Source organism: Orussus abietinus, unplaced genomic scaffold, assembly GCF_000612105.2.
Source record: "Orussus abietinus isolate OABI.00-Male unplaced genomic scaffold, Oabi_2.0 scaffold20, whole genome shotgun sequence".
Lineage (NCBI taxonomy): Eukaryota > Metazoa > Arthropoda > Insecta > Hymenoptera > Orussidae > Orussus > Orussus abietinus.
This window is the reverse complement of record NW_019394282.1, coordinates 1,500,299-1,528,260: the sequence shown is the minus strand read 5'-3', so window position 1 is coordinate 1,528,260 and position 27,962 is coordinate 1,500,299. Positions and strand designations below refer to the sequence as shown.

Sequence of the window (27,962 nt, the reverse complement as noted above, 5' to 3'; positions counted from 1 at the left end):
CTCGAGAAAAGTTGGTTCGAAGTTCCACGGGTGTTTACGCGAGCTTTACCCGTTTTATCCTGTTTCGACATTCGATTAATCGGGAAAACGATTTCCTTGACTCGGCCGTTAAACGAGATCCGCGACAAGAACGCTTTGCGCGTTACTTCCGCAAAGGAGAGTTTGCAGACATCGATTATAAAATCGCGTGTTTCATTTCATTTCTTTATTATTTCCTAATTACAATAAAATTTCTATGCAGACTCGTTAAGATTTTGGTCTCTATGAGGCATTTCGTTTTTTAATATCTTCTATGCAGTGGTGGACCTTTATGCAGATTTATTGAAATTCCCCTGGGACGATTTCTGAGTTTCGCGACGCCATTTTCCCACTCTCGAAAATCCCAGAAGCGAGGAAAACCACCAAAGGAGGGAAATTCGGGGCGGCGGTTTTCAATGGTGATTTCCACGCCATGTCGGTAATGTCGTAATGCGGATATGCAAAGAGTAGCCTCGAAATTCATTCCACGGCGGAAGCGGAAGGGCGGCCATATTGCTTAGCGCCTTCCGGCCGCTGGGAAGCAGTAAAACCCGGACGGAATTTTCACTGAAACGTGCAGTAAATACGAATAAATGGGACTCGAGGAATGACCTACGAAGGAGGGCGGAAAGAAACGCGTTATAAACGCAACGGATGGAAATAAACTCTAACCTCAAAGGCGGGCGGATTTTCCAAAGGATCAAACGCTCCTCCTTGCAAGGGGCATTGCTTTCGTCTAAGAATTAAATCCGACTCTGTGGAGAAATACAAAAAAGCGAATCTTAAGGGAAAAAAAATCTTCCTTAAGGGGATGTGAAAGTGGCATCAATAGTTTATGAAAATTTTCTCCGAACTGGGTGTACCGAATCGTTTTGAAATTTACAACGGGAATATGGAAGCTATAAGGAAGGTCCTAACCCCTTTACATTTCTTTTTTTTTTATAACAATTAAAAAAATGTCTATGAACAAGTTTTAAAAATTGAAATTTCGTATTGTAAAGTTTGAATCGACTCGGTACACCCAGTTCGGTGAAGTTTCATAAATGAGACCTCTTTAACGCCACTTTTGCCTTGCCTTAAAAAAAAAAAAAAAAATAAAGTGACCTGACCTCACGTGACCTTCAAAAATAAAAAAAAAATAAAGTGACCTGACCTGTGAAAAAATTAAAGAGATAAAGTTCTTGCGTCTGATCATTGAGGAGAGGACCTCGAAGGAGGAAAATATATTACAATCGTGTTCGGTTCCAGAGAAGATAACGCTGCAGGAGCAACTCTGTGCATTACAATGGGGTGCACAATGGGTGGATGCCCTGGAATGCATTGTATACGATATTGCAGAATGCGGTAAACTTAAGCAGAAACGAGCGAAAGCTCCGCAAAACAGTCGAGGAACGCCAGCGAGATAAAACAAAGGAGACGGATTTGACAGGAAGATTTTTCCCGGGGGTAAGATGCACTTCCATCAGGATGCACAAAAGAATATGCAGTGGACCTTAAGCTGAACGTTGAAGAGACGAACGAGAGAAATAAATATTCCATGGAGTGCCCCGGATGCACCCGGGGTGGCCATTTTCCGGATGAAGGGATGCAAGTGATACACATTTCACATTGCATCCTGCATCCTGAAATGCAATTGGGAAGATGCCCTCCTATGGACATCCTGGATTTACATTTTAATATTTAGGGCGAAACGAATTATCCTGAGATACATAAATTCCCCTCGTGGAAATGAATTCTTCAAACTGAATGTTAATTTAACTTAACTCCCGTGTTTTCCGTGGTTAAAATGAATTAATCGTTAAGGGAAAATATGAATATGGCAGGACGGCATTGAGTATCCTCTTGCGTACGTGTCGAGAATTTGTAAGCTTTTATTTACTGGTCTGGACTTTGCGTAATGGAAGTCCTTTTTCCTTTATTTCTTTTTCTCTCCACTCCTTCTCACCTTTCCATCCTTAACGAGTCTGCGGGGCTTTGTACTTTGTCATCCCGTGGGCTTTAAGGGAAGGAAAGGGAGCTTTCGTATTCCCGGGACACTTCGCCGATGCAACGTGACGACCTTCGTTAAAGAGGGATCAGACCGGCGGGGGAAAAGTCAAAGATTTTCCGGGCCCTCTTTGAGGACGTGACTCTAACCTTATGCTGATGTCACGGCAGAGCAAACGGATCCGTTTGGGATGGTTTACGGGCGAATGGAATGCTTCCGCTGTTTACAAGATGTCTGGAGTTCCGGCAAGCTTGGATTATTTTCCACTCGGAGTATTTCAGAGATGCACTGCGACTTTCCACAATGAATCTCTGACTTTATATATGTTACCGTGAATGACCGAAATTGGAGAATGTCGACTTTCACCGGTGAGTGTCAACAGATACCAAATTCGTCGGTGAAAGATCGAATATTTCATTACATTGTTGTACATTCGGACCCTCTCCAGTGTGTGTCGACAATCACAGATATTAGTGCATGGTGAATGTCAACATTTACCGGTGTAAGTCAGAAATAAGGGTATTTAGCAAATATTTCAGACATACACTAAGCGACTATGTGAATGTTGACATTCACCGGTGAAAGTCGACATTCTTCAGATTTCGGTGTTTCACTGTAACATATATACTTACGCCGTTTATTATACCCTACTGGATAATTTAATTAATCCAGGGAACGTATTTCCTAAATGAAGTTATATTAAAAGCGTCAAACTCGGAATTTTCGGCATCTCAAATTAAATCCCACAGTTTGCAACTAACCCTCCAACAAGTGGAAACTATTTCTGTTAATGAAATTAAAACCGCAGAATTTAGCGGACACTGGCGAGGAAATTAGGTGATTAGAGGGTCAAGGGATTTTAATTGAGAAAACGGGAAACGGGAGGAAATCTTCGAAAAAGGTGGACTTTCGACGCTTTCAAGGGGCTTCTAGTGGAAAGGTGGAAGTTTTAATCGTGCTTTAGGGAAATGTCGTAACCTCAGTTTTTATTGGAAAGCGACGCAACTCGTTTATTCGTGTCGCGGTAAAGACGTAGAGCTTCCCCGGAGTTACGAGGCTTTCACCCTGAGCGAACGAGTCGCGCTTTTCCTATTTCTTTTTTCCCCGGAAAAGAAGAAAAAAAAAAAGAAGACAGGCGGTTGCGACATTTTTCTACTCCTTGCACCTTAAAGCAGCCATTAGCCTGCACTTTTTGTTTAACGGAGATTACGTCGGCAAGCTCGCCTCGAAATTATTCCCGTTTTACGCAAGTTCGCGGACGCGTTTCCGACCGCCATTTTCTTTAGAGTGAACATGTCATTTATATAAACGCACTCCGTGAATCCATTAGAAATGCTCGTAAAATTGCGATTTTTAAGACTCCCCTTTTAGAGACTTTTATTCGTTTTTACGTCCTCTTCGTTAAGCAGGGCACTTTATTTTTTGCGATTTTTAGGTCTCCTTGGATTTCAAGAGAAAATTCATAAAGGATCCAGCTCGAATGCAAAGGGTCGACCTTCGATTTTCGCGTTCCTTCGTTCGGTTCCAAAAAGACAATTGTTCGCGCCCTTTTGTGGATTTTCGAACCAGGTCAAACATAATCAGTGGTGACTGTAACCGGGCCATTTTTAATCAGACGTACTTGCACGCTTTCCTTTTCACTTGATTTCCGATATGAAGCTTCATTCAGAGTGCACTTCCTTTCACCCTAGAGATGCACTCTTAACGAGCTTCTGCAAGTCCCGGCATTATCGATCCTTTGCATAAGGCTGCCTAGTAATTATTTGTGCAGGTCCTCGTTAAGGAACAGAAGAAACGTCCTCCGAAGGAGCGAGGAGCGAAACCAACCTAGCAAACAAGGTGCTTTTAATTAATTCCAGCCTGATAATTTCCTCGTTGAACCCCCTGAAAATAAAAAAAAGAAAAAAGAGGGAATAAGACCGTGGCTTGGAATCTCGTTTTCTGGAGAAAAATTCCTCTCCTTCCGGCTGGAATTTCTCCTTCCTGCTTTCTCTTACATCCTGCGACTTTCAGTTTCAGAGCTTTTAAGAAATTACCTTCCGCCCTCACCGGCAATTATTGCGTGCCCACTTTTATTTTTTTCAACCCCTTCATTGCCCTGCTAGAAGCTTTAATAATTTCCCGAGTTACCCTTCGTTATTGCCGGCGTCTTGGCAAAAAAAATGTCTCCTGCAAATAGCGTTAATTCGACCCTAAGTGCACCGCAAGTTGCATGGCTTATCAATCGATTGCGCCAAAGCATGTCACTCAAATTTTCTGATTAGCCAATTTTAAAACTTTCTCAGCACCTCGCAATCGTAAATTAATTAATAGATCATTTGTATGAAACAGTAAATGCAGCCAAATGATTATTAAAATCTTCCGAACGATTTTCACGGGTGATCGGGGATCTTTTGTATTTCGTTGGATGCAGTTCGGTGAATTTTTTTTTTCCCCGAAAGCCTCAAAACCCATTCGCGTAATATCGATTGCTCGACGAAAGAAAATTGCATTTCCACGCTTTGTTCCTAATTCCGTGTACCGGAGGCATACGGTTGTGCAGCGGTAATTGCCAATTAACGCGACGAAACACTGCGCCTGTTTCCTAATGAAATAAAAGAGCATTGCGACCTGAAGTTCCGTTCGATTTTAATAGTAGTTACACGCACTGTTTTATTTCTACATTTCAATTAACTACTTTTTATCCCCTGTTTTTAGAATGCAAAATCGAGGCCGAACGTCAAAGACTGCACTCGGAGATATCGATGCAAGAATCGCGGTTCTATCCGAGGATAAATTTTAATAACAATTCGGGGATTACTTTACAATGACATAAATCCATACATTAAGGTTCCTTCGATTTTAACGGCAATTCCGTATATTGTTTCATTTCCGCATTTCTCCTAATTTCCTTCCTTTTTTCTTTAGAAAGGAAGATCGAGGCAGCGTGTAACAAAATTTCCCTTTACTCGAAGTAATCGATATGCTAATTAAAGGTCTCCTCGGGGCGGCATTTTTTTGTTAGATATAGTTAATAATACTTAATATCGAATTCTTACGGGGAAAATCGAGACTCGGATATGGATGTATTCTCCTCGTGGACATAGAAGCCTCGATGATGACTTTTCCAGCGATTTCGATTAATTTCCTTTCATCTGGGGTATCATCGTAATTCTGCAGCCGCCTCGATAGATCGACTTCAATTTCCGTTCAATCTAAGGAGAGCGAAGCTGCGGAAGTGCATCTTCTTAGCGAATCGCTTTAATAAATTATCTGAATTTCTCCATAAACGCGAGATTAAATATCGCCAGTGATTATCACCTCGAATCGCCGCCACTTCCCAAAAAGCGGACTAAAGAAAAAACCTCCAAATGAAATGATACATCTTTATCTAATTTTCTGTCATGAATTCATATCACGTTTTATACACCGAATATGAAGGCCATGCAATAAATTTTCGAGAATCGGCAATTTATATAACCTCTTCAGTACGTAACGAGTTGCATTGTGCAACGTTTAATGAACGTTGACAAATGACATTCCAATGAATATTGCATAAACAGAATTGAATTCACATATTATCATGGAGGGTTTTGATTTATGTCGGGGTGGGGCCGGTTGTTTTTCTTATATTTTAATGTTGCAATATCTGGGAAAAACGAGGGCATAGTTCGGGAGTCCCATGATGCGGTGTATGGGTAGTTGAAATTGCCCATGAATAATGTTGATTATAGAGGCGAAACGATCCGCGAAGGGTCTTCGAGGAGCACACGGTACTTTGTCAGCGAAGTAATTGGGGGTTGTGATATTTCACCCTCGCGAAACGAGCCGGGGGATGAAGGGTAAATTGTTATCGCTAAGTGCGTTATTACGTGTACGCTTACGTTAACCCGTAGTGCGGAAACTTTCTTGGGCACGCAGCCCTGAAAGAAAAGATCTCGATTTAATCCGGTTCGCGAAATTATCGAGATAACGGGGTTAACCACCCCGGATAAAATATTTAATAAAAAATGTCCGAAAATGGATGGCGAATAAAAACCAGAAGCGATTCGAAGCAAAAGATTAGGTGATAAAAATGGAAACGTAATTTCTCCAAAGTGCATTAGATTTTATCTACGAAAATTTACTAATTTGTGAAATTCTGAAAATTGCCAAAGTGCTTTCCAAGTACGGCTCAATTGTTTTTCTTAAGGTTGTCATAAGTGCTCAGCGGTAGTAATTCCTTTTCCTAGCTCTTTTAGAATAAAGTTCGGATATTTTTTTTAAAAGCGTAATATGGAGTTCTTTTTTATAAAAGGACTTTTGATATTTCGCCTCGGCATTCGTCCTGAAAAGAATTTAGGGATTTCAATTTCGGGGTATTCCACCCGTGCAGATTTTTCATGCACTCGTTATGCTACGTCAGAGATATAAACCGAAGAGACGCGTCTTTTTAAAAGGCTTTACATACGTGCGTGCATTTTCGGGGGCTGCATTTTATGCAAACAAGCACTTGTATTTTCACGAAAGCGGGAATATGTGAAGAACAAGTTCCAGCGGAATTTCATATCTCCAGCATTCGCTGCGTAAATCGTCATTCTTGGGATTTAAAATTTAAATCAACGCGGCGCGAAATATTTTCCAATGATTGACGGCATTGTTATTAGTGAAGAGGTTCAAGGAAGACTCCGGAAATGGCGAGGGTGGACGCGCGCAGTTTCCGTGCCGATGAGCGAAGGACTCAAAGTGAAAATCATCCTTTAATATATTTTAACATCTTCTACCAAAAAGTGCAGCAAGTTCGATTTGGATTAACTGCCCATGATGATTTTACCAAAAATGGAGCACTTTTTCAGCTTGATGGGGAAGTTTGTTCGGTTTAAATTGGTCTCTCGAGTTAGTGAAGAAACCCTAGGTCTCCTTCGGGAGGGATACCCTGGGGGAGTACGGCACGAAACAGACGAAACCTCCCGTCGGTGGGTTAAATAACCAGTATTTTTCATAAAAGATATGAAAGAAACCAAAAGCGAAAATAGTGAAAATGAAGGTTCCACGTAAGATTTCCGAAGGAGTCCTGGGGAATATTCCTCGAAGGACTTTCCCTCACTGAATACGGAATGAAACCGATATACTTTGATGTCCTGGCTAGCCAATAGGAAGGATTCAGCTTCGAATGTTCCTCGGAATCGTCCTCTCGTAAAGAAATAAAAAGTTCGGGAGTTCGAAGGGGTAATAGACGTGGGGGTGGATATTCTTGGGAGGTAAACTTCCTCCCATCGGTTTCTCCTTTTCTCGACTCCCGAGGGAAAATTCCCTAGGGCTCATCGAGAGGCGATTCCCGCGTAATGGCGCGATTGTTCCCAAGATTGATCAGCTGCATAAGGACGGGGGAGCGATTTCCACGTTAAAAAATCCCCCCTGGAGCGGTCAGCGACCTCGAGTGCCATTAAATCCGGACACGTTGAATAAGTCCCCTTTCTTCGGGAGAGAAATCACCCTAAGGAAGCCATTGGCAAAATCTTTAAGAAAGAGCCGAGGGGATCCGAACTGACTAATGACCCGAGGCCTGAGAAGGCATTCGAAGCTTCCTTTCTCAATTTCTCTTTCTTTTAATTCCGAGGGGAAAGTGATCCTGCGATCATCAGAATCCGATCCCCACGTGATGCCGATTAAGATGAAAATCGGAATACACCCCTAGACTCAGTTTTCCTGGGAATGGAAAATTAATTCCACTAATGAGTGATGTGGATGAGCAGTAAAAATAGAATCGGGATTATCAATTATCGAGGTGCATTTTATTTATCACGTGTCTACATATGATACGGCGATATCATTTCAGTAACGAGTTATTCTTAATTGTTGGGAAAGCAGGGTGTTTCCTTTTTTACGGGGACTGAGGAATATCAGTGTCTGATTTGAAGGAAAATGTCCGGGAATTTGTCCCGGGAAATCCGCCCATGTCAGCTTCTCAGAGACGAAAATTCTAGAGTTATCTGGCACCCATTTCCATGCAAAGTCGGTAAGGTCGTTTCCTACAGCCAGGAAGAAGGATCGACATTATCTAAATCCGTAGAGCTGTTGGAGGTATGAGATTGCAGGGAGACCGAAGCATACGAGCTAAGCAAAGGTGAGAAAATTCAAGTAAAGGGTGATTATCGAAACCCCAAATTTAAATGCCAGAAATGAGATCACCCGATCCAATTTCTCAAAATTGAGATCCCCCATTGAATTACTTGATAACCGAAATTAAGGGTTGCATTTATTGTTACTTCCGTTGGCACATCCGAGGCTTTCATACAAAACATGATACGACGTTAAGGGGAACTTCCCACGGGGGATGCCACCCCATAACGCTATCAGAACTCCATTGTTCGGCCAGACTTCGCAAGTTCCTCGGAAGGGGAAGATCCATAGTGCCTAAATCCACAAGTCGGCTTAGCAGGCATTTCCGCGGTGAAACCGAGGCTCTACTTACGTGCGCGAGCAGACCAGGGTAATCCTGAGGGTACAGGAGAAGAGCACCAATGAGATGCGCGACGGAGAAGACGACCCCGGCGACGCAGGCGTGTCTCAGTCTTATGGGAAGAAGTGCGTAAGCCATGTAGATGAAGAAGCAGACCGCCCACGTGGCGGCCAGGGGGCCCCCTGTAGGGAACCCCCTGGTCCATGGGGTGCCCTTCTCCTCCTCTTCGGCTTCCTCGAGTTCCTGCACGTAGGCCAGGTGGATGCTGAGGCTCACCTGAAGAGCCAACAGGGTGACCAGAACGGCACCACTGACTCCTGCCAGCCATACCTCGTTCATTCTCGGCCTGGAAATGGCGGCCACCAGACCTGGGGGATTTAAATAATTTAAAAATTAGAATAATTAACAAAATCGTCCGATCGACTGCATGGGGTTAATTTCAAGGAACTTTTTGGTGTATGGCAACGGGTCTCTTGGAGCAAGGACCGGAAGAAAACCACCCCAGTAGGATGTATATAAAGCTGGAATTCCCATTTTAGCACAATTCAATAAAATTTGTTGCAAAATTTATTGCTAATTCATTGCTATTTTATTGCAGAAGAAAAAAATTTGTTGCTCCTATACTTTTCCGAAAAATGGTGGCGATGTCAGCTTTATATAAAGCTAGCACTGCCACAATAAAAAACAATTATTAAGTAAATGTTCATCGAGGAATTATATGCAAGAATTTATTGCTAATTAATTGCTCGCAGAAAAACCAAATTTCAATTTTTTTGCTCACCCCTAAAGGGGTGAATCGCCAACCCTAGTGCTGATCGCAGGACAGAAAGATGAAAGACATGGGAGAATCGAACTATTTCTTCACGTGGAAATTAATTGCTCCGAGAAGAACCAATATCTTTGTAAAAATAGAATTTTCAAAGCTACATTAATTAGCGATTAATTCCCACGTGAACAAATAGTTCGATTCTTCCATGTTTTTCATGTTTCCGTCCTGCGATCATCACTAGGGGTGGCGATTCACCCCTTTAGGGGTGAGTAAAAAATAGAAATTTGGTTTTTCCGCGAGCAATTAATTAGCAATAAATTCTGGTATATAATTCATCGATGAACATTTACTTAATAATTGTGTTTTATTGTGGCAGTGCTAGCTTTATATAAAGCTGACATCGCCACCATTTTTCGGAAAAGTATAGGAGCAACAAATTTTTTTCTTGTGCAATAAAATAGCAATGAATTGGCAATAAATTTTGCAACAAATTTTATTGAATTGTGCTAAAGTGGCAATTCCAGGTTTATATACATCCCAGTAGGACTAATTGGTACCAGTCTACGTGGTTTCCATAAAGACCGTGATGCCAAAGCTTTCTGTAAAAGTTCTTAACTTCACTTGTTTACATGACAAAGCGAGCCTGTCGCTTTTTGAGCCCAGGAATACCTTTGCATGACAAAAAGTTGGACTGCTCCGGGAAGACTCCGGAGTCGACGAGGAAATTGGATGAAACTCGGTTCACTGACGGGTTTCTTTCGTATGCACGACTCGCGTGCGTTTCTGTCGACGTTAAACGAATGCTAAACAGGGCGATGTATTTCCGGCGTTAACCGGCCCGGAAGCGTTGCTGATTCTAAAAAAGTGCATCTCCTCCGCAAGTAAATGGGCCGAAAATCTTTACGACGATCCCGACAATTTTTTAACAGTCAGGCTTCGATCAATCGATCTAGGGGTGGCTTCTTCGAGTTTACTCGAAATTCCCTCGCACCCTATTGAGGCTATTTTTATTCTACACCCGATTTGCATCCCCTCGAGCCCCCACGCATGATAGCATGTCGCGTGTCACGCATAATTCCACAACCCCCAACAAACCGGCAGTGTAGACAAAAGGGGAAAAGAGGGTATTCGTAAGGGAAAATCTAGCCCTAGAATTTCCACCCCCTCCATTTTTGAGGTTAGATTTCCAGACAGAGATTCCAGGCCCATAAAAAATAATTCCAACCCCTGAAAATCTCCACCCTGAATATGAGTGCACCAGGAAGATGAGACTTGGCGTTCTCCCTCTCTTTAATTATGCATAATCTCGGAGACGTCGAAATTCCGTGGATGGAATTTTCCTGGGAAAACGGAAGAAAATGTGGAAAACTTTCCTGGGAGGAGTCGAGAGATGCATTCAGGATAGGAGTGACGAGGGCGAGATGGTCCAGAAAGGGGATGAGGTCCAGGGTGGTTTGGGCGGTGTTAGGGTGATTTCAGGGTGGTCCAGCGGTGGTTCTGGGGTTATCGCTCGATGGATGGGAAACTACCCCAGAGGCCGAAAATCCATCCCCTGTCTACTCTTTCTCCCTCTTACCGGCGTAGATGGCGATGCACGTGACAAGGGTGAGGGCGAGAAAGAGATTCTCGGGACGCTGCAGGAGGTCCAGGAGGGGTTGTCCACCCGTGAATATCAGTCTCAGGATCAAAAGAAGGCCCAGGGCGAAGGCCAGGCCTGCTAGGAGTCCCAGGACGTGCGTCATGTTGCTCTGGTTCATCCGCAGGAAATACCGCTGATACAGCATCTCCACCTGGAACCGAGATCACGGATGCTGTTATCTGGAAAGTCGATGAGAGTGTCCCGAAAAATGCTGGCAATTTATTTTTTATTTAAAGAAGGAAAATGCTCCGGGTGGATATTTTGGGATTCTTTGAATTAACATATTTCTTTGGTTAAAGGAGATTTTTTTCTCTGGGTAGATCTCGATTTCTCGAAAGGGCTCTTGAGGTCGCATCGCGCGAAATACGCAGCTGCAGCTGCAGCTGCGAAAGCCATTGAAATATTCTCACCAGGCAATCGCATTTTGTGGGCTCCATTTTCAAAATGGACTCTTCATTTTTTGTGTCTGCCATCCTGAATGCGCGCCACTAGAAATCGCGATATCGCGTACAGGTGCAGCCGCAGGTGTATCGTTTAATCTGCATTGCATTCGGAATTTGAATTCGTTCCCGAGTTTTTGTCGTGGGCGATTTATCGAGAAAAATGGAGAAAAATTCAGTTCGAGCCGTCTCGTACGGAGTGTTAATTAAAGAAAGTCGAGGAGACTTGTAGGAAGCAGGAACCCCTCGACATGTTCGAGAAAAACGGAAAAACGGAAAAGGGGGAAGAAAAGGAAAATTAAAGGCCTCTCCACCCTGAGAAAAAAAAATTCATCGAACCGAAGAAATATTTCCTTGAATAGTACTAAAGGAATATTTTTTTAATTTAAAAAATTGACTCGAATAAATTGGATGCGACATTTCTTCGGACTTATGCCAATTAATTTGAGTTTATTTCAGTCAAATAATTATTCTCTGAATTAAGAATTATTCTTAAGATATTTCTTTGGTTCAATGAATTGTTTCTTCTCAGTGCAGAACCGGCTGTTTGTCGATCAGCTGACCTCTCGGAATTAATCGACTCGCGGCGAAATTAACATTTCAATTTCCCGTGAGTTTCCGCCATAATTCCTCTTTGGTAGTTTCAAACGCCGACAGGTGAGTCGGCAAAATGAAAGGACACTTTTCAGCTCGCCCGACAAAATGTCCCCGTGCGACTCGACGAGCGTTAAATTCCCTGAATTCCGTAAATTACAGTTCGAGCGGAGGGTTGCAATTAATTTTTTTCTTCTTTCATTTCATACAGAGAAATAGTGGAACACCGAGAGATTTGAATCTAAAAATTTTAATGCCGAGGAATCTTAATAGAGAACGTAAACGTGGGGAATAAAAAGAGTTCCTCCCTATGAGGTAAAATCAGCTGAGCGGACTCGAAGGTTCGCTTAGGTAATAAATCAATAAATGTAAAAATAATAAAAAAAGGCTCGGGTCTAAAATACGAAAAGGGCTTCGTTAAGCATCGAAACATACATTTCATGTCGTTATTTAAATATATTACAAAATTTCGTGAAATTGTTTAGGAAGATGTAAGAATTCGGCCGGAGGAAATGTCGTCCTTCGAAAGATATACAAACGGGGAACAACATTTTCCTGAAATTTCCCAAAATCGAGTTTTTTCATTATATTTCATGATATTTCCATTTCACGATAAGTCGCCGACTTTTGGCACTCTTAATCCATATCGGCGTCGCGACGCATCATCCCCTGCCTCCCCTAATTTATGAAGGGGTGTCCTCACATATAAGCGAGAGTTAGAGGGTGCGATGTGTTTCCGGTGACACAAGGGAAGCCCAACGGAAGTGTGCCGGTGACATTCGAGTTCCGCAAACACATCCGGAACAGCTCGAAGAGGTTTCGTCTTCCCGAAGGAGTTCCTGGAGGGGTGTTGCACCCTCTGAGACCTCCCAGCCTCCTGGAAGAGCCTAGAGAAGTCTCATGGAACTTGCAAAGCTGATCCGACCCGATCCGACAACGCTCATTTACTCAAACATTAATATGCAACACGACAGTGATAAGGATCCGACCTGAAGGCTCATCATCCCCTTCGATATCACGGACAGAATCAGTTGAATCAATTTGAACTGCATTTTATTATAAAAAAGGAAAACGCCACTGGAATCGACATTAGAATTCGATTTCCACGCGTTATCTGAAATACAAATGGGCGTCAAGACATCGAGAGAGATGATTTTCTTAAATCCGAAACCCGCGATCCAATTTCTTCCTCGAGTCGTTCTCACTTAATCTTCCACGGGGTTCTCGGGTACTTCATATAAGTACTAATAGGCAATAAGCGGCGGGCAATGGGCCGTAAAAGTTCCTAGGACTTTTAACGCCCAGAAGATCCCCAGCCTGAAAGAATCTGCTGGGGAAGGCTCCTATCTGGCCAGAGCAACGACTACCACTAATTTTTACGAGTCGCTTTTTCTCCCTCAACTCGGGATTTACCGCTGATATTAATACGTCTAAAATGTAATTCAACCCCGATGTCGAGGGTGGAATTAATTCCCTGCAGTTGAAAATTCCTTAACGTCGTACTTCCGAGTTCTCTATATCGTGAGTTGGCAAGGCGGCCATTTCTAGGGCAATTTCGAGTAATCGTGCTTCTTCCCTCGAACGTTTCCACCCCCTTTGGTAAGACCACTTCCGGTGTGTACACAAAGGGTGGCAGAAGGGTGAAGGGGTGGACGAGAAGTGCCGACCGATTCTCCATCCTTTTGATCAACTCCTCTCTATCTCCCTCACGCTCTATATTTTTTATCCACTCCCCTCGGTGTCGTTTTCCTTCCCTTTGCGTCCCCTCCCTCGCGTTTTCCCGTTTTCCTGCAATTTCCCGTAATGCGATTTCTCGATCTTTCGTTTCTCTCCGCCGTTAGAAAAGCCGGAAAGAAGTATTCAAAGGAACATATCTTTGGCTGAATGAATTTTTTGTCTCAGTGTACAATTATGTCACCTATTTTCCCCATTATTTGCAGTTGACGTCTACACCCTCCGGCCCCTTTAACTTTACACTCCGCGACGTGCTCCACCCCCCTAGTAATTTCCCATTTCTTCGATCCCATAATGGACTTATCAGAGCGTTTCGGAATAAGAGAAGACTTGGCCAAGTTTCTCCCCCGAACCTGAAATTCAGCTTCGGATGAGTTCGAAGTTCGGAAAACTCGTCTTTCCCGCTTTTCCACCCCCTCCTTCGTTTTCCCCCATTTCCTCGCGGGTTGTCACGGTGCTCGCGTAATTCTTACATTTTCCTAGTTTTTTTTCCCACTTGCACCGTACTCTCAGAAAGCCGTTTTATAAGGGGGTTTACTGTATTTTGTCTGATCGTAACGAAACGTCTGAAAGTCACACGAAAATCGTCATTACGAAACGACCTCCCCCTACTTAGGCGTTTCAAGGTGTAAAATCGACTTATGGGGACAAATCTGGGGATTTTCGTGGGCACAACTCGATACTGTATTTTGTCTGATCGTAACGAAACGTCTGAAAGTCACACGAAAATCGTCATTACGAAACGACCTCCCCCTACTTAGGCGTTTCAAGGTGTAAAATCGACTTATGGGGACAAATCTGGGGATTTTCGTGGGCACAACTCGATAAAGTTCCCCTAGGACGGAGGCGTTGTCCACGTGCGACCCCGGGTGAGTGTACACACCCTCGACACGGTTCCACATGGGAGCAGGGCGTCGTATCGTGGTCGCAGGGGGTGAAATTGATTACTGGACCACTGGGAAATCCCTAGCCGAAACTTCCCTAGAAACGGCCGTCCCACTGCTGCCAATTACTGCGATCTGTCGTTAACCGCTTCTAATGAGGTTACACTTGGCATTCGGACGCCTGGATTGAAGCACGTGCAAGTCGCACTTAATAGCAAAAAATATAGTCATTTTTTAAAAAATTACCTTCAACTTATATTTATCATTTGTTCATACTTAAGCGACACTCTCTTATCATTGTGACTTACATTTGAAAATTACTCCGAAAATAGCGTTAACGGAACTTGGAGCTCGAAACGAACGTTTACATATTTTTCTGAATTTTCTCTCGCTGGTCACGTAGAGGCCGACTCCCTTGCAATTATTTTCCAATTACTTCAATTTCGGTCCGAAGGCGATTCCCAGCTTAGGCGTAATGAGAAATGAATTGGGTTGGCCGTCGATATGATGGGGTAGGTCAGGAAGGCGAAATTACGGGGGGGAATCGACCAATGCAATACGTCGATGTCTCGGACATCCCATCCCATGGATTTCCATGTCTACTTATTTTCAAAATAGATTTTGTCAAAAATTACAAGGACGTACATTTCTTAAGAAATGACGAGACAATTATTTCTATTGGTAGGAAGTGCAACGATACGCCGACAAATGGCTAAACGTGGAGTTTTCTTCGGAAAAATGAATATGGAATATTAGAAACGCGCCTAGAAATGTCGCGGGTAAATGAAGGGGTTTAAAAAACCCCTTTATTTTATGGGGTGTTTTTTATTTAAACGGCGGAGGGTTAAACGATGCGACCGATGCTCCGGGGAGAAAAGTTCGGCAAGGGGAGAGGAAACGTCAGGATCAGCTGTTTCGACGATTCCTCTTGAAGTTTCCACCCTGAGGAGCAGATCTGTTCGATCCTCCCCTTGTCGTCCGACTTGTGCACAATGTCTTGTACATGAGGTCTAGTCGAGTCACGCGAGCGAACTTTATTACATCTAAAAGGGTGGGTGAGGAAGGCGGAAGGGGTGAAACCGAGGGGAAATGCCGTTCGAAAATATCCACGTAAACCGCGAACGTGCGAAAAACACGGATAAAAATCGCCCTATATATCATGGTTAGGTCGGGGATCAAGGCGATAAGGGATGTGACAATTTACTCCCCAAAATGTCACCCTTCTTTTCTCAGTTCTACCGCGAAACAAAAATTTTACCTCCTTACCAGATGCTTATAAAACAGCCAGTACAGCACTTACAAGCTATTAAATGGTGGAACTTATAGTCAGAATATAAAGAATGGAAAATGAAAAAGGGTGCTCAAGAAAGTAGGCTCCACTTATCAGCCTTGATGCAGACATGGCCTCTTTGACTCCGTTTTGCTGATAAAATGAGGATCAGATCTATGGTATTCGTCGTTATATTGTTTAAATTATTGGATTCTACGGAGTTTTACATTTTGATCCGTGATTACCGGCAGGATTATCAAGAAGGCTGAATTTAATGGAGATTGCCGAGGTTGATGATCTCTCTTCCATCCCTTTCCGTCCCAGGAGTGTTTGTAGGTTTTTCCCTTTATTTTCTGCCGCGTGTCGGACTCTCTCCCCCAAAAACGATCCTTTCTCCTCCTGGACCATCGAGCCATCAATTCCGAAGCCCTGGGGACGTTAGATTTCCTGGTACCATTTGTCATCTAGCGTACGAGACTGTCCAGGAGAGTCACCGATGGCGCCGATTAGGAACGTTCACCGGAGAACAAATCGCTTCCGATCTCTTTTCCACTCGATCATGATCGCGAGAGGCTCCTCGGACAGGAAGACCAGTCCTCCTTTCCCAATTCTTCCCAAATTTGATTCCCGCGATCCGCTGAAGAGAGCACTTCCCACATTTTCGCCCCCCCGAAGCCCCTTCGTTAGGGCGGAACCATTTCCGACCAATCGACTTTTCTTTCTATTTCCCAAAAGTTAAGGGATATTGTTCTAGTAGAAAGAAAATCGGGATTCAAGAATCCGTCATCGAGAGATTAGCCTTAAACCTTTCCACGAGGGGCGACTCGAGTGAAATAATTATTCATCAAATTAAATGTTTCATTGGTACTATTCGATGGAATTTTTCTCTGCTTTGATGACATTTTTTTTTTTCAATGTACCCAGAACGAAACAGGACGTGAACCGCCGATCTCGAATCCGACATCTGATTCGCGTGGCAAACGAGCGAGTGCGGTATCAATTTGTTAATCACCCCTGGAAAATTACCCCATCGAAGCCCATCGATCAATTAATCATCGCCGGCAATTACCGGGGGCGCGGTGAATTATCGTGGAATAATTAAAAGCCAGCCACGATGAGTGATTCGGGAATAAATTCGCGATTGGTGTTATCCGCCCTTATCGACATATCGTGTCGAGTCAAATAATTATTCATTGCGTTAATAAAATATTTATAGTTTCCCTTCGAAGGAATATTTCTTAGGTCCCGAGAAATTTTGCTCTCATTGCCGGCGCGGTGAATTATCGTGGAATAATTAAAAGCCAGCCACGATGAGTGATTCGGGAATAAATTCGCGATTGGTGTTATCCGCCCTTATCGACATATCGTGTCGAGTCAAATAATTATTCATTGCGTTAATAAAATATTTCTTAGGTCCCGAGAAATTTTGCACTTATTGCCGGTGTAACGCGCGTCGGTAAGCATAGATCGCAGCCTCCGTTCTTACCGACTCTGGCGCGCTCTTTCGGGGCGAAAGCTCGTGAATCTTTTCACCCAACTCGTGTCTCGGAAGCCCCGTCAAGCTCCGACTGCTCGCGAGGCAATCGAGAGCGAAAAAAGCTCGCAATTTCGCCCCGAGGGGCAGGCGACAGCGACTGCGACAAAAACGAGCAGGACTCGTCGGGGGTGGCCAGGTGAGGGTGGAGGGTGAAAGTGGAGCAGAGCCAACGTCTCGATGCGAAAAGCTCCGGAAGCTCGAGAGGTGGAAATTCCACGGCGCCAGTTTCTTTTTTCAAAGAAACGAGGGAGCGACGACTTGTTAAATATTTAAATCGCCCTCGCGAATCTCCGTCAATAAACATACGCGCAGAAAAAATCGCCGAGTTGAGTGTTCCGATTTCAACACTTGAGAAAAATTTATTAATATTTTCTATCATGCGTTTACCTGCGAAAAGTATTGATTGAATGTTCAATTCTTGATACGAAAATTTGTGCGGAATACGTTTGCGGAGAAACCGAGGAAATTGGCGACCGAGCGTGTGCGATGGGTAGGATTAGCGAATCCTTTTTTATTTTCAACTGTTGCGTTTTCAAGGGATGGTTTTATCGAGATGGATGGTTCGGTGAATTTTTTTGTTAACGGTTTCGCGTAGATTATTTATATGTAAAAAGCCCACAGCTGTGGGCGACTTGTCGCGTGCTTCTTGTGCAAAGCTTTGAAGAAAGTAGAGCATGGTCGGTGTTTCGATAAGCTGGAAAAGCTCGGGGTGGGATTTGCGAAAGCTGGCAAAGCGTTTGGTTTAGTTAAATTTATTGCGAGACAGGTTAAATATTAATTCCGTAACAAATTATTTCAAATGACACGTTAAGTAAAAAATTATCAATCTTGCGAATACCTTTTTCTACAAATTTCGCAACCTTGCAAATATGTACTTGTGAGAAATCTCACCCGACTGGCATCTTTTATAGAAATTCACCCCCCTCGGGATGTGTCACTCGATATTGCGCGAGAAGTGCGACCCTTTTTTTTTCGCGAGCGAGCTTTCAAACTTCATCGAGCTTTCGCGGAAAGCATTCCCCTTGTCACGGCGTGGGTACAGAACGTACTCGCTCGTAAATCCGACTGGCCAATTAAAATGCTCCGGCGGCCGTTTTCTCGTAAAGTCGTAATTACTTGGACACACCGCGACGTGGAGCTTTTATGGCTCCGGGCGAGCTTTTGCTGGGCACCAGGACGGCCGATTCTTCGATTGGAGAAGTCGCGATACGTAAAGTCAACCTTACGGAAGATTTCTAGTGATGACGAAAAGGCTAGGAAAAAAAATGAATATAATAAAGTTAGGAAAAAAAATTATATAAAAAATTCAACGACGAAAAGGCTAGGAAAAAAAATGAATATAATAAAGTTAGGAAAAAAAATTATATAAAAAATTCAACGACGAAAAGGCTAGGAAAAAAAAATGAATATAATAAAGTTAGGAAAAAAAATTATATAAAAAATTCAATGTAGCCTCATTGGGAATTTTTACGTCGAAGCTCCGCGTCCAAAGAGAAGAAATTTAAATGCCGCGTTATCGAAGATTTTCCACCAGACCAGGGGTGAGCAAGGCGAAATTATCAGCGTTAATGGACTTGAATGTTAATTGCAATTTACCTGCAAGTTCTTGAAGCGATGCGAGGCGCAGAGGGCGTTGACGAACCTGCTGAAAGCGCACTTGCTCTCGTTCGTCGTGACGGCGACGCAATTCGTCGTCTTCGTCGAGGTCTCTCTTCCAGGTGAGATGGCGATGCCCACTTCCGAGTCTCGGCTCATCTGCAAGACGAACGCTCGATAAAACGCCACCCCCCGAAATATCGATCCTCGATCCTAACGAGAGAAATTAATTATCTTAGAGAGGAGGTCGCTCGTTGGTCAAATTGTCCTAAAATCGTTAAATCGAGCGTGGAAGATTTTCTTGGGCATAATCGGGGGAGGGACTCGTGCCTCGGTCCTGGAATTGTTTAATTTCTATGCGAAGATACGTGCTAGTGGAATAGAGCGAGAATAAAGTAGGAAAGCGAATACCCGGTGCCGTTCTCACCGTGACGATGGAGGGTCGGGGGGCGCCGGTGAAATGTTCGATAACCTCCCAGTTGGACTTTTTGATCGGGGTGTGGGGGGTGCGGGGCGTGTTGGGCGAGTGCTGAGAAACCGGGGTTCCAGGCAGCGAGTTCGGGGGATCCAGGAGCAGCTCGACCGCAGGTTTCGATCCGTCGATCGACGCCCCGTGGGTCACGTGCTGTCTCAGACTGGCCCATCTCCTGGTCGTCCTCCCGGACCCGGTCACGGTTCGCGAACCGACCGAGCCCTGCAGCTCACCCTGAGTGGCAGAAATTGACAGGGGATTAGAACGAGCCCCGAGGTGTGCCATCGATGTCAAAGATTGCCAACGAAGGTAGAATTTGTCCTGGAAAGCCAAAAATGTACGATCAAGGGGAATGAAAAATTGCTGATAAAATTAGGTTGACCCCCGAGGCTTACTATCAAAAATTGACAGTGGAGGTAGATATCGAGATGTCAAACTTGTATAGATGTAGAACTTGTCCTGGAAATCCAAAAATGTACGATCAAGGGGAACGAAAAATTGCTGATAAAATTAGGTTGACCCCCGAGGCTTACTGTCAAAAATTGACAGTGGAGGTAGATATAGAGATGTCAAGCTTGTATAGATGTAGAACTTGTCCTGGAAAGCCAAAAATGTACGATCAAGGGGAACGAAAAATTGCTGATAAAATTAGGTTGACCTCCGAGGCTTACTGTCAAAAATTGACAGTGGAGGTAGATACCGAGATGTCAAACTTGTATTACCGAAAATCGAGAACAGTCATCCCACTCGCTCCGAATGTGAAAATTAGACAAGAAAATTATACCGAGCCCATCTCGGCTCCGTGAAAATAAAACTGCGACCTCAACGTGAAAGGAGAAAACAGGCAATGCAATTATACCGTAAAAATGAAAAGAATCGACAAACCATAACGGAAGTACACCTACGGCGTTAAAAGGAAAGAGAGTCCTCCTACGCGAATGGGAGTTTGCTAAATCGTCGAACGAGGGGCCGTGTAAAGCGTAATTACGCTGACTTACGGCTAATTCCCCGTCGAGGTAACGTAGAAAGGAAACGGGAAGAGGAGTCGTTGCGGATCCGTCAATATTTCCGTTAAGGTTGTATGAAAGGGTCGTTCTATGTATATGAAAATATGTCCGACACTTTTCTCCAAAATGGGTGCACCGTATTATCTGAAACATTGACACGTGACTAACTGAAACATTATTAGAAACATTAACAGGTTCCAACGGAGGTCTTGGAACTCTGAAATGGATTTATTCTGGACAAGAATCGAAGAAAGAAATTTTCCTGAGTTTTAAGTCCCTTCAGAGATTTTCGTAATTACTTATTAAATATTTTAAATATTATTATAAAATTAAATATTATTATTATATACTATAATATTTCAACTTTCTGGTATATACATGCGACACTTTTGTCACACCTTAAGAATTCATACGAGGGTATCTCGGGGCGAGTTTACGCGGAATACAAATAATATCAGGCGGTATATTTACATTACCCGGTAATATAGTGGAAAACGATACGGCTTCTGGTATTCCGGAAATATGTGCAGACATGTACGACCTACCAACGGAACGCGTTATGTACCATAAATTTCCCGAGACATGCAATATCGATACACGTGTCATGCCCTGTTATTTTCCCTGACGTTTCGTCTCGTGTCTCACGGCAGAAAGAAAACGTCTCAGAGCCTCGTAAAACCAGAGCCCCTAAAATGAATAATTAGATCGAGGAAAAAATTGTTACGATCGATCGAAACCGACGATCGGGTTCGACTAGTCCGAGCGATAATTTTCATAAAGATATCCAGGGCTTTATGGAAGTCCATATCGGCAAGTCTATTCTTCGTTGCAGTCTCCTTTCTGCACTTTCAATCCTCTATTGTTGGGCCGTACTTGACGGTACATATGGGGAATCCATGTATCACCGTACACCCACGTGCAAGTACATATTTACGTGCACTTTGAGGTACAAAGTGAAACAAAATGTCATTCGTTTAACAAAATCGTCCGTTTGAGTGCGCTGGGTTAATTTCAGACAACGTTTTGGTACATTTGTATAAGTGATTAATAATTTAATATCAATTAATCAGAATATACCTTCGCAAATAAAATAGCTCAGAAGATAATCTCTGAATTAAGGGAAGGTAATTGCGTCAATCTCGTGAGGAATTTCTGGAAAAATAATCCGTTAATTGAAACGAGGGTTAGGTTAGGTTAGGTTAGGTTAGGTTAGGTTAGGTTAGGTTAGGCTTCAATTTTCTCGTGGAAAGGGTACCGATTGCGACGTTAACGTTTAACAGGGAATTAGCTCGAGGTCGGAGGTCGCGAAAATCGAGGCGAATCGATAAATGTCGAGCATCGGAAGCGGGAGTTGCACGCATCGAGCCGCGCTAATCATCGATCAATCCGTTAATGAAAGGTGCAGGAGGGTGCATTCAGGGTGCAGGGGAAATCGTCGCTGAGACCCGTTGAAAGGGGTCGGACATGAAAGAGTCGAGCTCGCCTCGCTTTCTTCCGGAATAAATCGAAATTTAATACGACTTCCGAGGTCCTTGCAGCTCGAAGGGGTAGTTTCACCCCGGAGCTTTTCCCCCCCCGTGGAAAGCGGGGACGTTTCGCCGGGATTTCCTGCCGAAAGTGCAGGCCGATAATTCGGATGATTCCCACGGGTGGATAAAAAAAAAGCGTCCCCCGAAAAATGGAAGAAAATCGGAAAACCCGGAAGCGGAGAGTCGGAGTTCGGAAAAATCGACACCTCGGGGGTGGAGGGAAGAATTTTCCCTTATCAGCGCCTGTTGTCAACGGCGGACCCTCGTTAGGCCGAATTGTCCGAACTTTTTCGAAATCCGTGATCGGTATTCCGAGGAGTGCCCGCGAATCTATTAGTATCCAATAAACCTATCCTCCCGAATCTGGAAAACTTTTTCCCCCTTTCCGCCATTTTTTTTTCCCTTCTTTTTCCTCACCACGTTTTTTCCCCATTCGAGGGAAATCCGATCCAAAGTTCGATTACACCCTTAACGTGCTCCATTGAAAATAAATCTCACCTTTTGACATCGAAACAATGCACACTTGTTATCAATTTATGATTTCCCGATATCATGTAGTAATTTGGAAAAATCATAAATTTTGTTTTTTAAGGGTCGTCCTGGGGTAAATCGATGCACAACGTGACGAGCAAATTGCAGTTTAATTGAACGCCGAGTAAACCGGGAAATTAGTGGACTTTCCTGCTGCAGATCGATTTTTGGTTCACGATGGTCGCTTTGTCGTGATAACATCTATCATGTATGGCTGTTATCGACCTTGACTTACATGTATGCTTGTGTATTGTACATGATATATACAGTGCGTGCAAGGTTCTTCGATTTCCCTTATAAAGCACACCCACGCACCTGTGTGGGAACTCATTCTAAAAGGGTCATCGATAGCACCGAAAACTTCCGATATCGCGATCGATACCTCACCGAATCGTTCGGCGCCTCCACTTGTAAGTGTATCCGGGTATATATGAATTTCTAACAATTTTATCGGGACATCTGGGCCTGCACGGCTCGATAACTAGGATAACTATTGTAACCATACGACGGAGTTTTCCCGAAAATTAATTCCTTAGAAATTTTCACGGAATTAGAAGGGAATCGAGAAACGATTCGACCCTCTGCGATCCGAGATTAGATTTTCATGCGGGAATATATTTGCACCCTGGGGGGTGAAAGGGTTGCCGAGTCGAGCTCCGGAGGGGTTCCTGAGGGAAAAGGGTGAGAATCTACCGCGTTTGACTATTTCCTCGGTTTCTGGAAAAACCGGAAGGAGCTGGGAGAAAGAGAGAAGGGTCATAATCCAGGGCTGGGGTCGCGGAAGTGGAAAGCAAAAGCGCGAAAGGGAATGCATTAAGTTCGTGACGGAAGGAGATTAAGGGTTCATCGCTGATGCTCCTTGAAAAGAGTCCTCCAGACGAGATAGTATATTCGGAAAAAGAGGACCGACGAAATCCAAAAGCTGGAGCCATATTTAATTAAATACCACTAGGCGGTACGCCGGGGTTAAAAAAGTAATACCACCCGGTAATAAATTTCGGCGAACTACAGATCGGTATTAATATCGAATATAAATCGACATCCACGTGTTCCCGACAATTTATTTCTTGATGAATTCCGGCCTAATACGAGTGAATCATTAATTCAGATATTTCCAATAATTTATTTCTCGATGAATTTCGACGAAATATGAGCTAATATCGATATTCAGGAATTTTCAACAATTTAATTCTCGATAAATTTCTACAGAGCATAAGAAAATAAGTGATCATTGTTCAGGTGTTTCGAGGTCTATTTTATGAATTGAAACAATTCTTTCAATCTCTCCCGGTATTAATTCCGAATTTAATTTAGCACCCCCCCGCGAGATTACCGTCGGATCCTCAGGTGACATTCTACGGTCGGCGGAATTTCTACCGGCAAGTGCAACACCAGCGCACTTAGGGCACATTGGAACGCATTACCAGCGAACATGTCATGTCTCAAATTTGAGCTGTACACGAAGAGCTCGTTAGGTGCATTCAATGTGCACTTGAGATTCAATTTCATGCAAATAAATTCGGAAAATTCCTTGAGATCCGACTGCTTCGGAATGATGACAATTTACAAGGGTTACTTTGAGTGAAATAATTATTCTATGAACTAACAAAATATTTCTCAGGTACTATTCGAGGAAATCTCTTCGGTTTAATGAATTTCGTTTTTTTTTTCTCAGCGTAAAGGAATCATCGGGACGCGGATTCGCCCCCGAAACGCCTTCATAATAAATCTCATAATCCGGGTATAAATATAATTGAAAGTGCATTCCGGCCTACCGAATCTCCGCTCAAGGGTCGGCAATAAATCCCGGCCTTTCTGGAAGGCACTCAAAAACTTTCGGAAATTCCTGCGGCCCGTTTCGCGGGTTCTCGGATCCGCGAACTTGCCGAGTTGGATCTGGCGGTGGTATATGGACCTGGAAAGTGGACCTCGATAACTATTTTCCCGGGAAATGAGGAAACTCGAGTCGGAATTAATTAATCCTGGCGTTAGAAGGAATTAAATCGAGGATCTAAGCAAAATAAAATGGCCGCGCGCGCGCTGGAAATGGAGCCTCCAAATAAAAGAAAAAATGATTATTAATTATTATCAACTACTCTTGATCATCCTTTTACAAAATGCCCTTGCGCATTTGGTACCGATTAATTTTTCTCACATTACTGACGCATAAATGCAAATTAACGATTACAAAAAATCGGGATGGAAAACTGTGCCCTGGGAAGTTTCACTAAAAAAAAAAAAAAAAAAAAAAAAAAAAAAAAAATTTAAAAAAAGAAAAAAAAAAAAAAAAAAAAAAAAATACAGAAAATTGTAAAAAGTACTAAAAAAGAAATAGTACCGGACACAGAGGCAGCTCGGAATATATTTCAGGTTTATCGGGATTATTTTCGAACGCGAGAAAGGAATAAAAAAGGAAAGATAGGGAATAATCGCGCGGAGGGATAATGGAGCGAAACCGAGGAAGGCGAGAAGAGCTCAAAGAGAAAGAGGAATAATTACTCCCGAGAGCTCTTGAACTTCCAAACGCGAACCGCAGACTCCTCTCCTTTCTCCCGACACGGTAAATTAACTTACCCTGCTGTATATCGTGGAATCGATCGAGTTTTTCCGTGATTTCCCGAGAAGGGGGAATAAGAGTCGAAGGACAGGGGGAAGTTGCGGGGTTAACGACTGTAAGGCGACTCGGAGGGTGTCATGAATAATTCCCGAAAGTGCGGACAGACAGAAAGGGAGGAAGTAACGAGAGATGGAGATGTAGAAAGAAAACCGGGGGAAAATGTATTAGCAATTTCGGGAAAAGTATCCACGAGGAGGAGAGACGAAATATAAAATTCGGCCGTACGGGAAGGTGGACTGCGGTCGGTCGTAATAATTTTTCCCGGCGATATTTCACTTTTATCGCCACTAAATTCTGACTTTTAGGGGTCCATGCGTGGCCACGGGATCGCGAAATTCTCGCCGTCCGTGTCGCGCGTTGTCATGAGCCAACTGCATATTTGCGATTAAATTTCAACACGTAAACTGGGGAGCATAAGTATTCATAACACGAAGGGGAGGATCAAGAGAGTGTTGGGAAAAAATACCGCAAAAGTCTGCTCGGGACGGGACAAAAGTGGTAGAATTTTTCACGTCCTCCTCGGTGCGCTCAAAAAGAAAAACCCGAGTTAAAAGGACCAGGAACCATTTTCTCTCGGAAGAAGTTAGGATGTTTTTTTTTTTTCCTGGGTGTATCGGGAAATAGGATGTTATTCCATGGCTTTTATCGACGGGAAAGAAGGCGCAATCGAATTACCATCGCAATTCGCGGCGACCATAACCGAGGAATGAGATGAAAATTTAATTGGGTTGAGGGGACAATTGCGCTCCGCGATTTTCCCTTTAATTGTCTCCGTGAATGCATGTGACGATATTGAACCTCGATCCTGGCTTTGATGTGGGAAGAATTCATGTTTCCTGGCCTAAGAAAAAAATTACCACCCGATATTAATTTTCCTTAGAATTTTACATAATATTCCCAGATGGAGGGAAAGGTCAAGTGATCGCTAGTAATTTCGAAAACCCTGAAAATCGCAGCTTGGGAAAATTCATTTCCGAAGATCTACAATGAAATACAAGTTTCACCGTGGAGTGGATTTCCCGTAATTTCTTTTTCGGGAGATTATCCTTCAAACTGAGTAAATTTGCCGGCAGTAAATACGGAGGAAAACATTTCGCGAAAACGGCAGAGAAGCTTTTCCGCTCGTCTGGTCGGTCTTGATGAAAAATAAACGGAGACGAATTTCCAATCGTCCTTCCCAGCAACGAGCCCTTCTGACGTCACGTCCGGTTTAATTAGAAGGAAGGATAATTTCAGATTACGTCGGAGTACCTTAAGGTCTCTTTTCATTGGGAGAAAAAAAAATAATAATTAGCGCGCTAATGATTCGAGCTACTTCGGAAGTCGGGCCCTTTGGCAACTTCATCATCCGCATTAAAAGGGAAGAAAAAATTCCAAGGAGCTCCTTAAATGGGTAACAGAAAATCAAAGGACTCCCTGGGAGTCTTCAACGTTCTCAAGGATTCCGTACGGAAAATAGGAGTTGAGGGATAGAGAGTAAAAAAAATTATTAAGCACCATTGAGGTGAAACTTCTTAGCGTCAGAATATAATTCAGGTTGTTATCGCTTGGACGAAGCACGATAGGGAACAAATGTACTGTAACATAATCTTATAATAATTAAAATAGGATATAAAAATTTGAAGAATCGATCGATATACAGAGATCATTTAAATTTATCAGGGAAACCGGCAGAATTTCGCACCAAGTACATGTACTGCACGCTAATCTGTTTAAGTCTCAGCGACGGCGTTTCTTTTCATGATGAATTCCATATGACGCGTTAAAGAAATTTCATTGAATAAAAATCGGTAGCAAAAAAAAAATTTCATTGAATAAAAATTGGTAGCAAAAAAAAAATTTCATTGAATAAAAATTGGTAGCAAAAAAAAATTTCATTGAATAAAAATTGGTAGGAAAAAAAAATTTCATTGAATAAAAATTGGTAGCAAAAAAGAAATTTCATTGAATAAAAATCGGTAGCAAAAATGAGACCCGAGGAAGGAGAAAAGCTCACCTGGTGACTCCTCCTGCTGCCTCTTAGACTGAGCCTTTGGCTCCACTCCCGTTTCGGGAAGTCGGGGCCAAATTTGTCCATGATGTCGAATCTGATCCCTCCGCGATGTCAGTCCTCTCATAAACCTATGCCAGCCTCCATCTCGTCTCCGGCTGGTCCATGGCCCATCTGGAACCAGAAGAGAGGAGAATTGGCGACCATCTCCCTTCCTCCCATTTTCTTTCGAGGCCTCTCGAGAAGCACCTCGAGATGCACCTCGAGATGCACCTCGAGATGCACCTCGAGATGCACCTCGAGATGCACCTCGCGGTCCTCGAGGAAGGCGCACCAGGTGCGCCCGATAGGAGAGAGTGCTCCGTTTAATTGATCCCATCGATCCGCAGGCCTCGTTAACGAGGCTGTAATCCATCCTGGAGGACTCCTCCGGGAAGTTACCATCAGTCGAGGGTCGAAGCGGTCGAGTGTTCGGTCGACGAGCTCCAGGAAACGAGCTTTCCTCGACGCTTCTCCACGGGTTCCCCCTTAAAGGTTCACCCCTCTCTGTCCGATATCCCAGATTAATCTATCTGCACCGAGAAAAAGAAATTCATCGAAAATTCATATTTCTTGATACAATACCAAGGAAATGTTCCGTTAATTCCAAGAATAATTATTTGACACCAACGATTTTTTTAAACAAATTATCGCAATTCCGAAGATTTCATGCATCCGATTTATTCGAGTTTGAGTCAGGTGATTATTCTTTGAATTAACGAAATGTTTCTTTAGTTCGATGAACATTTTTTCTCGGGCTATATCTCGACGATTTCAGAATAATTCAGAAGTATTGTTCTATTTTTGAAATCAAATTTATGAAATTTATAGAATTTTTTAACTCCTGAAATTCTTAAGATTCTTAGGATTCCTACAATTTTTTTTTAA

General features: G+C 43.2%; 1 protein-coding gene across 3 annotated transcripts in view; it reads right to left on the bottom strand.

The window, feature by feature from the left end:
• LOC105694562 (adenylate cyclase type 5) overlaps positions 1–27,204 on the bottom strand; it is a 66,770-nt gene extending 39,566 nt beyond the window's left edge. For 2 of the 3 annotated variants that reach the window (XM_012415361.2, XM_012415362.2), the window contains exons 1-5: positions 27,042–27,204; positions 19,317–19,595; positions 18,890–19,048; positions 10,772–10,985; positions 8,439–8,794 (exon numbers count right to left, since the gene is read on the bottom strand). In XM_012415361.2, the coding sequence (XP_012270784.1) occupies positions 8,439–8,794; positions 10,772–10,985; positions 18,890–19,048; positions 19,317–19,595; positions 27,042–27,122 (1,089 nt within the window). In that variant the 5' untranslated portion in view covers positions 27,123–27,204. The remainder of the gene's footprint in view (positions 1–8,438; positions 8,795–10,771; positions 10,986–18,889; positions 19,049–19,316; positions 19,596–27,041) is intronic. The other variant, XM_012415363.2, reaches the window with a different exon arrangement.
• Between the last annotated feature and the right edge of the window lie 758 nt (positions 27,205–27,962).